Source organism: Atractosteus spatula, chromosome 16 (genome assembly GCF_055471065.1).
Source record: "Atractosteus spatula isolate fAtrSpa1 chromosome 16, fAtrSpa1.hap1, whole genome shotgun sequence".
NCBI lineage: Eukaryota > Metazoa > Chordata > Actinopteri > Semionotiformes > Lepisosteidae > Atractosteus > Atractosteus spatula.
In genome coordinates, this window is record NC_142721.1 from 9,882,501 (window position 1) to 9,896,151 (window position 13,651).

Consider the following 13,651-nt stretch of genomic DNA (forward strand, 5'->3'; position numbering starts at 1 on the left):
TAGATTCACCAATGTATAAAGATCATTAAAAAAAAACCAATTTCTGATCTCGGTGTAGTAAAACCAATAGCTGGAATAATTAAAACTTGCAAATGGGTATTTTTTTCCGCTGCCTGTACAATATGTTACCAGGTGTAAAGGGGCGTCAAGTGCTCAATGCAAAGTTATGCTTAAGTGTTTTTCCTTCATTTGTATTCGTTCACGAGAAATGAGACTAGACCGCTGTCGTCTGCGCGCCGCTGTAAAGCGACAGCATGGGAAGAGCCTTTTGATTAATGTCAAACATTTGGGTCCTGTCTTTCAGGTGTCATCGATAAACAGAGTCCTCCGCAACCTGGCTAGCGAAAAGCAACAGATGGGTGCAGATGGCATGTATGACAAGCTGAGAATGCTGAACGGTCAAACGGGGACGTGGGGGACCCGGCCGGGTTGGTACCCCGGGACGTCGGTGCCTGGACAACCTAATCCAGGTAAGGAGAAGAGCCGGATCTACCGTAACACCTATCCCAGAGAAAGCATTGCATATTATTATTATTATTATTACTATTACTGATGTTCTTGTTGATGATGGTGATGTTGCTGTTTTTTAATTAAAATTTATTAGGACTATTATTACTGTACCTACTGTTGTTAATGATGTTATTATTATACTGCTACCACCAGTATTCATAATGGGTCAATCACAATCTGTCTGGATGCCATAATATTATTGAAAATGGCGGAATTGCATTCGAATTTTAAATATGACGTCACTTATCTACAATTAATTACATCTTATTATGATTATATTATTATTAGTAGTAATAATAATAATTCACCACAAATCTATGGACATTTTTATACGTGTCATAGTCTTTTAAATTCTTTCTTCCCTCATATAAAAAGAAGAGTTGCAGAAACGCTTTATTCCACGGTTCGTCTTTTGTACATGCTTTTATTTTTAATATTCATGTGTTACTACCGCAGCTCTGGCAAGGATATAGTGTTCAGAACTGTAGAAAGCGAAGCGGTTCTGCATAGCCTATCTGCCTGTCAAACGGGTCCAGCGCTTCCTGTGTCCGGGTTCAGGCTGTGCGTGACTATGGTCAGTCTTTTCAGTGGAGGTGTCCGTCCAACAACCTGCACCCCCCCTCCCCACCCCCTTCAAAAAAAATCAGCAACAGTGTGCGGGATATCTGGTACAAAGGATGTTTCTGTCACACGCAAGAATTTGTTATGGGAACAATTCTGTCGCTATGTAATTGCTCATTAGAGAACGTTTTGTTTCTCATTAAGGCGACATGAATAAGCGCCTAGTTGGAGGAGACAGCTGTAGAAATGTTCCACCGGAGACCCCTGGACACGATATGGCACCGCTTGCCAATTAGACATGTCGTTTTTAAGAGAACTAAACAATATAAGAAGGACACTATTAAGATACAGAATAGTTTTCGCTTTCTTTAAAATATCTTCTGGCTGAACCCATTTCAGAACAACGGCCAGTAAACACATCCAACACCTACAGTAGGAAGTTAGTCCTAAGAGTTTTAATACTTATATCTGTTTATGTTTCATAAGAAACTCGAAGTACTTGTTCTTCATCAGGCTTAACAGTGGGTTTTATACTTTCTTTCAAAAGAAAATAATTAGGAAAACAGAAAGACCTCCTGACAGATCCAACCGCGAGGCAGAATATTGCTCATTCTGTCAATGGACTATAACCGATATACAAAGACATCCTAGATGCACTTAGTTTTTCTATAAGGAAGGTTGTCGTGTCGTATAGCATATTCAGAAAATGTGCTTCCATCTAATTTAATCTCACTGTTAACAAATCAAATTTATATATATATACATTGTCACTGGAAACGAGTAATCTATCAATAAGATGTTTTTGAATGCCATTATGAAGACCCTCTTTACAAATACAGCTTAGTCGATTTTAATTACTCTTTTACTCTGTAAAATGGCTTATCTTTCTTTAAAACAGACTGGGGTGGAGAAAATATCTAAGAAAATGGAATACTTCTTTAACTCAATTACTTTGTCTTGAAAAAGTTGAAGAGGCACTGTACCTTTATAGCAGCTCTGCTACCTCGTTAGAGAGGAGACGCCCGTAGGCGGATTCTCACTGAAGCTGCAATAGGGTCCCCAGATTTCATTCATCCCTATTTAAATTAATAAAATAAAATCTCCCGCTGTCTTTAATGAGCAGCTGTCGATTCCTTGGTAAAATAGGGTCTCTCAAAATTCCACGAGAGGCTAACGACTGAAATAATACGATTAAATAAAAGTGGGGAAAACCTTTAAAGTAAACTTTGAATCTTTTAGAAATCTGAGAGTCGTCGTAGTAAAATAATATTTAACGAGGGTACAGTTAATCAGCTATCTTTAGTTAATCAGATAAACTGTAATCTGAAGCAGAAACATCTTTCATTCCCAGAACGGCGGAACATTTTTTTCACCCTAGTAAAGAGAAAAAAGGGAGAAGCTTGTTTATTTTTTACATAATTCTAATGTCAAATATATCAGCTCATTAACGGTTTTGTCTTTCCCCCCTCTAGACTAGGCTGTTATTTAAAATTAATAGGATGTGTATATTCATATCTTGCTTAATGCTTTTTCCTTGCACGGAGCTCGTTTTAGGAGGCTTTAAGAATCCATTACTCCAAAAGCATAAGGAAGGACCGTGTCTCAGAGGGGGACAAATATGGTCTCAATCTGATAAATGCCATGCAGCAGTGAATAAAATAATGGATACATCGGGGGTGACAGGACCCGAAAAGGGACAACTCTATCCGAGGAAAGAAAAAAAACTCTCCAGCGATTTAGTGGTTTTTAGGGATCAGTGTGGCAGTTTTTTTCTTATCTTTTTCTTATACAGGGCTAAAGCCGTCTAAAGGATTTAGACACTTTCTCTTTCAACGAACTCTAGAATGTTTTGATCCGGTCTCTATGGCTGAAAGGTGCCGCAGTTGGTTTGCTATCGTTTTTGCTTTTTTGCTTTTTTTCCGCCTCACTGATTAAGACACTACGAAACTAAGGAATGATTTTATTTCCCAGCGTCTTTTTTTTTTAGAAAACAAATCCCAAACCTAGCGTCAGTTGGTCTGGCTGAGGGATAATAGGACGCACATTCACTCCTTTTTACGGATTAGCCCCCAGAAAGAGTAATAGCGTAGACACAGGCTATTGAACAGCTTTTCTTTTAGGCCTTTTCAGAAACAGAGAAGGAGACATTAAAAGAAGATAACTTAATTGTCTGTCACTCCTTATTTATTTCTGCACTTCATATTAGGATATCTAGACATTAAACAATGCCTTTATCTTTAAAACAAAGATTCTGAGATTAAGTAGGATACTGTACAACTTGAACCGCGGTTTAGCAGGTGGGATAAACACTGTGTACTGCTTATATAACGTTTCTTTCTCGATATTCTGATAGGGAAAATGATGATTAAGATATTGTACGCCTGGACACAAATACAATCTCTTGGATATGTGTGGTGAAGCACTTAAATATAATGGTTAAGAAGCGCACAACATAAATGCTTTCTCACGGCATCTGATATTGTGACTGTAAATCTATTTGCACTGATCATATGAAAAACAGCGATGCCACCACAGAGCCATTGATAGATGGATGGATCGAAAAATACTATTTTAAGCACAGGGCAAATCTTTGTACAAAGAAATGAAAGAATTAGAAAGCATAAAATAAGCTCTGAACTTGACAAATCAGGTCGAACTGATTGCAACGATTTAAAAGACTTTGACTGGACTGACGATACAACAGCATTTAAACCCAAGATCACCTGTGAAATAATATTATAATATTATTAACATCGATACTTCACATGCCAGAGCTATAGCAGGACCTACAGCAACATCAAACAACAAAAATTAAATTCCTTCCCAAACTTGCCAGCTACTTTTACGCTTGTAGTAAACCATACTGCAGAAGCAAAGCGTGCCTTTCGTATTGTTCAGTGAGATTGATTTCTGATTTGCTTATGCCTTATTTCTGACAAAAATGAAAAAGTTACTGAAGTGTATTTCTCTAAAACTCAGATGTAAACTAACGTTTCCTGTCAATGTTGATCAAATCTAAGAGGTCCCCCCCAAATCGCAGTTATTATACAAACACGGACGAGGTAGAGATGTCCTATTCAAAATGTTTGGGGTGTTCTTTCTCCCGTTCCCTATAGAAAGTATAAATCCTAAATGGCGTTGAACGGGCCAGCCCAAGGGACAGTGATTAATGATAGTAGAGCATAAAGGTTAACATACTGAACTGAAAAGTCTGTTGACTGGGATCCTTGTGCTACAATGCAGAGCACTGCACGCCTCGAGAGAATCCTTTTGTTACCTCCTCCAATTGTGTCTTCAAAATTCTGCCCACGAAAGTTTGCCATCCCTCCTGCCCCAAGAGTTTAATAGTTTCCCTTACTCTACTGGCATTGTGTCATGGTGAAAAGCAGCCCCTTCTATTCAAGTGTTGGTGGTCACCTCAATAGAACTACAAACGCCCATATGGTGACTACTATTGAAGTATCTCACTATTTAAAAGGGGGAGAAAGTTTGGGTTTTAAAACATTTCAGAGAGCCTGAAAAGGTTTTACCACATTTTGTCACATTTCTCTTAACCCTTTGAGCACTGTGGCCATTGTTGAACAGTGATAAAAGAGCTGGAAGCAAAGGCTGGTTACACCGAGAAAGGCTTTCCCACAAGATTTTACTACCTGGGCAGTTGAGGAAGGTTGTGACGACCGTACTGCCAATAAGGAGGGAGAGAATAGAGATAATAATAGTCACAGCACCACCAAAAGTAATGTGCTTTAACATTAAACAAACTGATCTGGCACTGACAGGTTATACCTACACGACGCTTTAATAAACTACGGACAATCTAAGGGTAACACTTTTTTTTTAATTCAGTGGCTAAACCTACTGGATTGATCGATTACTGTAATATACTCCATTTCCCAGTTTCTATTATAGGGCTTCCCAACATAGTGCAGGCGATCACAAAAGAATGGACTGTCCTCTAAACTAAATATAAATTTATTTAACCGAGAATTACAGCCTGTTCTAAGTGATTCTTTAATTACAGCATTCTAGGTAATACGTGTCAAGGCATTTCACTTTCATACAATAGTTAAATGAAAATGCACAAGGACTCGAGCATACTTTAATTTCAAACCCGAACGCGTATTTCCACGGAATGCCATGCAAGGAATTCGCTTTTATTGTGTCATTACGAATTTCAGACCTGCTACATTCATTAAGAGCGTTCACTACAATCTAATAAACATGATAACAAGAAGTAGCCTTTCACGTATTAAAAAATAAGTGGATCGTTTTTATTGCATTTTCCTAAGAAGCCGAAAAAAAAAACCGCTTCCTAAGAGAAATTCTTTCAACAAGAAACATGCGTTTGTCTAGTACCCCACTTCGTGTTTTCTTAACTACTTTAAGTGTGGGTATTAGCCCACCAAACAGGTTTGTGTAATTTTTCCTTAATCTGTCAGCAAACACTATTCCCAGTGTTTATTATTGTGTATTAAAAAGCTATAGGAAGCACAGAATGTGCCTGGATTTGTTTTGATTTCCTTCCTTATTTCCAGATGGCTGCCAGCAGCAGGATGGAGGAGGCGAGAACACAAACTCTATCAGCTCCAATGGGGAGGATTCAGATGAGACCCAAATGCGGCTTCAGCTCAAGAGGAAGTTGCAAAGAAACAGAACGTCGTTCACACAGGAGCAGATCGAGGCTTTGGAAAAGGGTAGGCGATAAAGCACAGTGACGATTAAGACGCGATCGGAGCTTTAACATACTTCATCGCCTCTTTTGATCCTCTCTCTCCCTTGTTTATAAACGAACCGTTTTAAAGCCGACTGTATAATGTTAGATTCCTTCTGGGATAGCATACTAACCTGCTTTCATTTAAAAACGAAAAGCGTTCCAGTTGATATTGAAACGTACATTTTAAGAAAAGATCGACAGTCATGGACTATGTATACACTTAAGATCTAAACAGTTTATAATAATGCTAAAAAAATAATACCAAAACATGTCGACTGGTTTATTATACTGTTAAGCAGTAACTTAATGGTCTGATTCGTTCTAATGAGGTCCGGGGATTAAAATTGTATTCATTGGTCCAAGCTATTCTTATGCGGTTAAAGAGAGTTTTTAACGTTAACTGACACATTTTCTTATTTTCAGAATTTGAAAGAACCCACTATCCGGACGTTTTCGCAAGGGAAAGATTAGCCGCCAAAATAGACCTCCCTGAAGCCAGAATACAGGTGAGAAAAAATGCAGCAGATTTGCTGATTGAGACGTAAATGGCATTTCAAAGTTATGCAAGCCCCGATCGCCACACTTTCAGCGGCATGTCAACACTACCTACGGAGATATGGACTCGCACCTTGTGGATATCCCATAAATGATATCGAATGATTGAAATTAGATGCCGCCATTTACTCGGACAGCAATCATAATAGCAGGGATCCTCTGTGCGCTTGCAGGTGTGGTTTTCTAATAGAAGAGCGAAGTGGAGGAGGGAAGAAAAGCTGAGAAACCAGAGACGACAGGCCAGCAACTCTTCTAGTCACATTCCTATAAGCAGCAGCTTCAGTACGAGCGTCTACCAACCCATCCCGCAGCCTACAACGCCGGGTAGGAAAAAGATAACAGCTCTTTCCGCCTAGGAGCGAATGCAATGAAGAAAGGACGTTAAGAACTATCTAAAATATTTTCGTTATTCACAGTTCATGCTGTCGACTACCTACACATTCATTGTGTAGACATGCATCGTTTTATACCAGGACAGAACACAATTATGATCAGATTGATACAAGGGTTAATGTTAGAGGCTGTGGTTGTTGAGGAAAAATGGGCGTAATAATAGATAACAGATAACTGAATGCAGAACACCAGTTTTTTAAAATAAGTTATTAGAAATCTCAGGAAGTTAAACTATCCCGATGCCCGTGTTAAAAATGCCTGTTTTTTTTGCACACACAGCCTGTATGGCTAAGTTCTAATTTCTTCTCTTTCCTCCTCAGTGTCTTTCACGTCAGGGTCAATGCTGGGTAGAACAGACACGGCCCTCACCAACACATACAGTGCTCTGCCACCCATGCCAAGCTTTACTATGGCCAACAACCTGCCTATGCAAGTAAGTGAATTACCCCTGTGTAGAAACAGTAGGTGTTTCTCAGGAGAACATTCAGAGAGATCCATTCTTTTGGCAAAAACTTAATACAGTTAACTGTTGTACCAAGTGTCATGTCATAGCCTGTAAAAGCAATATATGTATACAGATTTAAAAGAGATACTGTTGTGCCACTAAATGTTTACTTTTTAATTTCACATTTGGTTTTTAATGTCATTCTACACGCATTTTGCAAATTCTGGGCCACCCTGGTGTTCAAGAGGCTAAAACCCAGAAATCGGCATGTTAGTTTGGAAGGCAAACATCTATATAGTCAAGAACCTAATATATATTCTCTCCTTATAGCCCCCAGTGCCCAGCCAGACATCCTCCTACTCCTGCATGCTGCCCACCAGTCCGTCTGTGAATGGGCGGAGCTACGACACATACACGCCCCCTCACATGCAGACACATATGAACAGCCAATCAATGGGCACTTCTGGCACCACCTCAACAGGTAGGCAGAATCCACCGCCTGCTTGCTTACCATACTGTAAGAGGCAGCTCCATTATTTACACATCCTTTCATTCCATGGGCTGTTTTCTGTTTTTTTTCCCTTTCATTCATATTCTACTCCATGGTCAACTACATTAACCAAATCCTTCTGTATATTGTAGTTACACAACTACATTTCAAATTCTTTTTTTTACCCAAGGAGCATTAGGAATACTGTCTCTTCAGCCATTGAACAATTTCTGTTTAATGCCTTTTTTCAAATATTTAGCTACAAAACCAGCTTTCATACTCTCATAAAGTTATAACCCTTTTGTGCACTGAGCATGCTATCATTCTGTGTTACATCTGAACTCATGTATATATAAATCTCTATTTCTTTTTAGGTCTCATCTCCCCTGGAGTATCTGTCCCTGTCCAAGTTCCAGGCAGTGAACCCGACATGTCTCAGTACTGGCCAAGACTACAGTAAAGAGAAGAGCTACTTCACATTGTGACTTTCCACAGAAAGTTGGCTGTCGTGCAGTATTTTCTAAAGAGAAGAGAGACTCTGAAAGAGACACTTTTGTACTGGGATTGTGCCCCGTGCTGTACTCTACTTGGCACATGAAGACTTGGGGAAAAAAAATGGACTTCTGTAAAGTGCCAGGCGTTATATCCTAAATGGAACAAAACTATCTTCGTTTTCAGTTTCCAACCTTTAGTCATTTTTGGTGTATTTGTAAATGGCCATTTGTATGTTATGATAAAACAAGAACAACACTGGATGGACTGTCGAACTGAGTTGGTCTTGCATCTGTTTAAAAAGGAAAACCCAAGATCAACAGATTCTGCCATGAATAGTTTTCTCAAATATATCGAGTACTTCTACCAGTCTTTTTACAGATTGAGGACTCTGATGAAGCAAGCTTGTATCATTCCAATGCAAAGCTGGAAGAAAAGACACTAGCTGTGTGTAAGCCCATTTACCTGTTGGTTTTTCCAAAGCTTGTTGGCAGCTAAAGTGTATGTGCAAAGCGATAACCGCAGAAAAGAAAGTGAAAAAAAAAACTTTTGGTAGCTAAAGGTAGATTGTGTCTTCGATATAATCCAATTTGTTTATGTCAAAATGTAAGTATTTGTCTTCCCTAGAAATCTCCCAGAATGATTTCTATAATAAAGCTAATTTCATTTATATTTCCCAGAATATTCTATAGATGTTTTATACACATTTTCATGCATCAAAAGTACATTTTTCTTTAGGTCAGTTTCAAGTTAATTGTTCTTAGCGATAGTTGTACTGTAGTGTTTTACAGTCAAATCATTTTTGTGCGAAAAGAAATATCTCATTCCTATAATTAAAAAAAAAATGCTTGCCAGAGTTTTAAACATAAGTGTTTGGAAGTTGTTTACAGCTACATATCAGAATTAACCATTGTTGATTGTAAAACAGACCAAAGCCTTTGTATTTCATTACACAACTTTCTTTTTTTAATATTAGTCTTATGTTGCAAATTTTGTAAACATTTTAAGTTCTTTTACATTGGCTTCAAGTATGTTTTACTTCAGGCTAATCAAGCATTCCTTTATTTATGATTCAATACCAAGTACGTTTTAGCATGGAATGCCATGCCTTTAATTATATTTGTGGTGTTTACCTACACCATGACACACAAAGGGGGCTCTTCGTCAGCGCATTGCATATAAGATAAAAAGTCTATACTACTGTCTCTTAAATATTTCAATTTAATTTTATTTAAAATGGAGCTTTTTAAATGTATTTTGTGAAACTATAAAAATCATTTTGTACAGTATGCTAGTGTCTCAATGAGAGCTTTATCCTACTGTTGAACTAACAGCCTATTTATTGGGGGGCGGAGGGGTGGGAATGGGGAATTGTTCCAAGTGCTTGACAGAACAGGCAAAACTGCTCTGTAGCTTGTCTTAGAAATGGGTATTTAAAAAAAACACATATAACTGGCCTTTTCACCCATTTCCTCAGATTCCACTGGTTTGCCTCAGAGATTAGCAAACATTGATGAATTGGTAAACCACAATATGCTTATTTTCACACAATACCTGGAGACATAGAAACACCAAGGTCATACAGTCCCTACGTGTTTGAAATACTGATACTGAGTATTTTACGCGAAGGCTACGAAAAGCACTGAATCATCACTTTTTGCATGTCTTAAAAAAGTAATCACTCCTAAAAACAAACCAGTCCAGATCAAAAAGCCAGTTAAAAGAATGATATCATAGCAGAATGAGTTATTTTGCTTCACTTCCTTGCTCAGCAGGGATGTGAATAAAATAGGAATTCCCATTGAGAGCTGAAGTGGCTGCCTGTGGAAGTGATTGTTCAGCTACTTCCATATTTCTTGGAGAAATATATTGCGTATATTCAAGTTGAAGTGAACCGCTGATCATTTATGAACTTGTTAACGATGATTGCAGATAATTAGCCAGTAATAGAAATTATCCCAATAACAGACACTACTTTCACTTTTCCTCATTGTACCTCTTTAGTATTGTCCCCAAAAGTCTCAATTTTTTTTTCACTAGTCAATTCTTTTTCTGTTCTTTTTGTAATTCTTAAGGAATAAAAAGAGTGTAAATGAACATGTCAAAGATGATTTTTTAAAAAAACAATCATGAGAGGAATGTAAAATGGTGTAGTATAATGCCAGCAACTTTGTATTTTAATTCTAAGCAAAAAGAGAAGTGAAGACAAAAATATATTTCGTGTGCGTAAGCAAAACTAAGAGACATATTGTACTTGTGATAATGTATACTTAAAAATCTGTCACATTTTTAATCTGGTTCCATTTCTAGCTTCATCTGCTCTCTATTAATTAAATATTTAAAAGTTTACAGAATTAAAGAAACACGATTAAAAAAAAATGTAATTAGAAAATTAGATGTTTTAATTTAAAAAATATATCCATTTTTTTCATTTTCTACAGCAAAAGTGCTCATGGATTTGCAGTTTATCTTTTTTTTCTTAATGGTCCCTGCAACCAAATCACATGTATCACTCACCAGCAAAAAAAAAGAGAAATACATTGTGAAAATAGAAGTGATATAAGAAATTTATAAAAATGATATACACCGTTACAAAATATAACATCTTTCTATTTTCACTAATGCAGACAAATACACAAGAGTAATTTTTAAAGGGAAATGAAAGCTTTTGAAAATCATGAGAATTTTTCACACGTTTAACTGAATCAATGTCTTATTCTTTTTCTTCACAAAATGATTTGATGTGAGCAACATACAATTAAATTGCTTCATAAAACAAGTAAATTGTGTCCCTTTACACATATGAAAGCAGATATAAAAAAGAGATGCACAATCCATAAAACATGATGCTATAGCCTGCTCTGGAAAGTTCTGACAAGCAGTGCTCTGCGATTGAGGAATGTCTTCATTTTACTGTAACAGTGATCAGCAATATATCAACATGTATTGTTTAAAAATCAATTATGTATTGATTGAAAGCACTAGACATTAATCTAAACTCTGGGAATGCATTGTGCATTTTCTAAAGGGAACATTTTCCGGTTTGTACAGAACCAAATGGTGATGAATACCTGGATAAATGCTAAATGATAGAAAACAAACAACGGAATATTAGCAGAAACTCGAGCTAAGTGAGCTCCACCACTGGGTGACTGGTCATCAGCAAATCTGACTTCAAAGCCTTTCAAAAATGGCCCTTCTTCATGGAATGCAGTTCCAGCCCAAAATTCATCATGGTTTTGCTCATGTTTTATCGGGTCAGAAGGATCAGGTTTAACATCTCCTGCTATGTTACACAAGATGTGGTGAAATTGACATTCAACAAGTTTGTCTCCTCTCTTTCTTTCCCTGACTTGGATTACTTCTTTTTTATCAAGAATGCGCTGCCAGATTGCAAAAGAAACACTCCTGTGCCATGAAGAGGTTCCTAAATTGGATTATAATATAGCATCCCATCATGTACTGTAATGGATAAATGAAGAAGACGTTGGTTGTTATGTCCCTCAACAGAACACCTAATGTCCTGAACTCAATGTATTATTGTTCTAGACAGGTTTGTAAAGTGGGTTATATTTAATGTAAGACACATAATGTGTGTACTGAGTAAACAGAAAATTCTAAGATCTATAGCTACATGTTAATTTATTCTACATTTGCATAGAAATGATGATAGGCTTCATTAGTTTAATTCCAAAATATCGCATAAGCAATTGTTATTGATGAGGACAGCTTGGTACAGAGAGATGTGTAATGTTTTCAAAATTGTATGTCAATTGTTTTCAGTCTCATCCTTTATACAACCCAGAAATTGCCATACGATGGCACTATAAACAAAAAGTATTAGTATAGAATACTTACTATAATATAGCAAAGGATATTTCATATCAAATGGAGTATGATTCTTGATCCAAAATTCATTTTTGCTGTGTGTCAAATATCTAAAATAGAAAAACTATTTCCTACATGAGCATTTAACTTAATCTGAGAATGTCTGCAAAACTAATTTATAAAAATGGCATTGTCATTTTTGTTCCATTTATGGGTCTCATTGAACCCATAAATGTTTCTGGGTATACTCACATACAGCTCTGACACTGTCAAATAGAATAATTTAGGGTTTCCAAGGAAGACATACTGTTTTGTTCAAATGCTGACAAAACTACCAAGTGAAATCAAAACTATTCACAGCAGAAAGAAGTTGGAGCTCTTACAATATTAGATCAGATGTTCATTTATGTTAACTGACCTTGGTGAAGAGTTAAAGAGATAACATACACATACTGTAAGTAACACATTCTAAGATATGGGTCCAACAGTGTTACAGGCTTTATGTTTAATGACAATCCTTTTTCATTATGAGCCTGGGTTTTCTGGAAAAGTGAGTGCTTGGAAACTTTCGATTGAGTTAACAACTTTCTATTGTGAATATCCATAAAAGTTCACAGGAGAAATTCTGAGGCATGGATAAGCATATCCAACCAAATTCATACAGCATAAACATGAACATTTCCATTGACCTTTACCAGCATCTAGATCTACCAGTTGCATCCTGAAGACCTTTTCTGTATGATATGTGCTAGTGAAAGAACAACAGCAAGGTTTTTGTCAGGCCTTCCAATCAATCTGTTAACATTTTCAAAATCAGCCCACAACACCCCCACCCAAAAGACCACCATGGCAAGCAGCACATCCCATAGTGCCAGCATTTCTACAAGTTACATACATTCTTTGTTTCCCGGATATCAAGTTCAACAACAACGTAAATACAAACCTAATCACTTGTTCTTTTGCCAATTTCTTTTAAAGTAAATTATTTTGATTAAACTTTTCAATTAACTTCAGATTAAAGTCAGTTATTTATTTTCTTTAAATTTCAATGGCTGAACCAAAATGAAGAATATTATGCTGTCATACTTGCCCAAGTGTTCGACATTCTCCTACTGTACTTAGAAGATGTATACATCATGCCTTGCTGTTCTGCTCTTATATCCAATACGTAAACTCAGAGGGAATCTCTAACACATGTGAAATATCCAGAACAAATCATGTGAGAGGCAGGTGATCAGACACTATGCACTTCTAATCCAAAATCTTTTTCTTAAATATCTGTTTGGGCTTGCAATTCCCCTTCATTTTTCAAATATGTTAATTTTATTTTCTTAACATCATGTTAAGCAATTATCAATTTCTAGAGCTATCTGTTTACCTGAGTGGTGCGATAACTGACCATGAATGAAATAATTCACAGCATTATTATTATAACACCCCTGGAAGGTAAGCCATGCAAATGGCAATTTCAAGGAGAGCACAAAAACAATTGCAAAATTATTTCTACGCCTTTTCTGTAAATAAAAATCTTAAATGGTTTAGTTATAATCCGCTGTGACCCAGATCACCTTACTGAACATAACTATTCAATTGTACTTGTGTACATGTCTTAACAAGCAGGTAACTCAGTACAAGAGTGTTTTACAACTTTGAAGGAAGCTGC

The 13,651-nt window shown here is 36.9% G+C and overlaps 1 protein-coding gene across 1 annotated transcript in view; it reads left to right on the forward strand.

Annotated features, from left to right (window-relative positions):
* The window catches only part of LOC148819540 (paired box protein Pax-6), a 14,924-nt gene extending 4,667 nt beyond the window's left edge, over positions 1-10,257 (forward strand). The window contains exons 4-10 of the mRNA XM_088935098.1: positions 305-470; positions 5,607-5,765; positions 6,209-6,291; positions 6,514-6,664; positions 7,054-7,166; positions 7,509-7,659; positions 8,043-10,257. Of these exons, the coding sequence (XP_088791224.1) occupies positions 305-470; positions 5,607-5,765; positions 6,209-6,291; positions 6,514-6,664; positions 7,054-7,166; positions 7,509-7,659; positions 8,043-8,128 (909 nt within the window). The 3' untranslated portion in view covers positions 8,129-10,257. The remainder of the gene's footprint in view (positions 1-304; positions 471-5,606; positions 5,766-6,208; positions 6,292-6,513; positions 6,665-7,053; positions 7,167-7,508; positions 7,660-8,042) is intronic.
* The last annotated feature ends 3,394 nt before the right edge of the window (positions 10,258-13,651 follow it).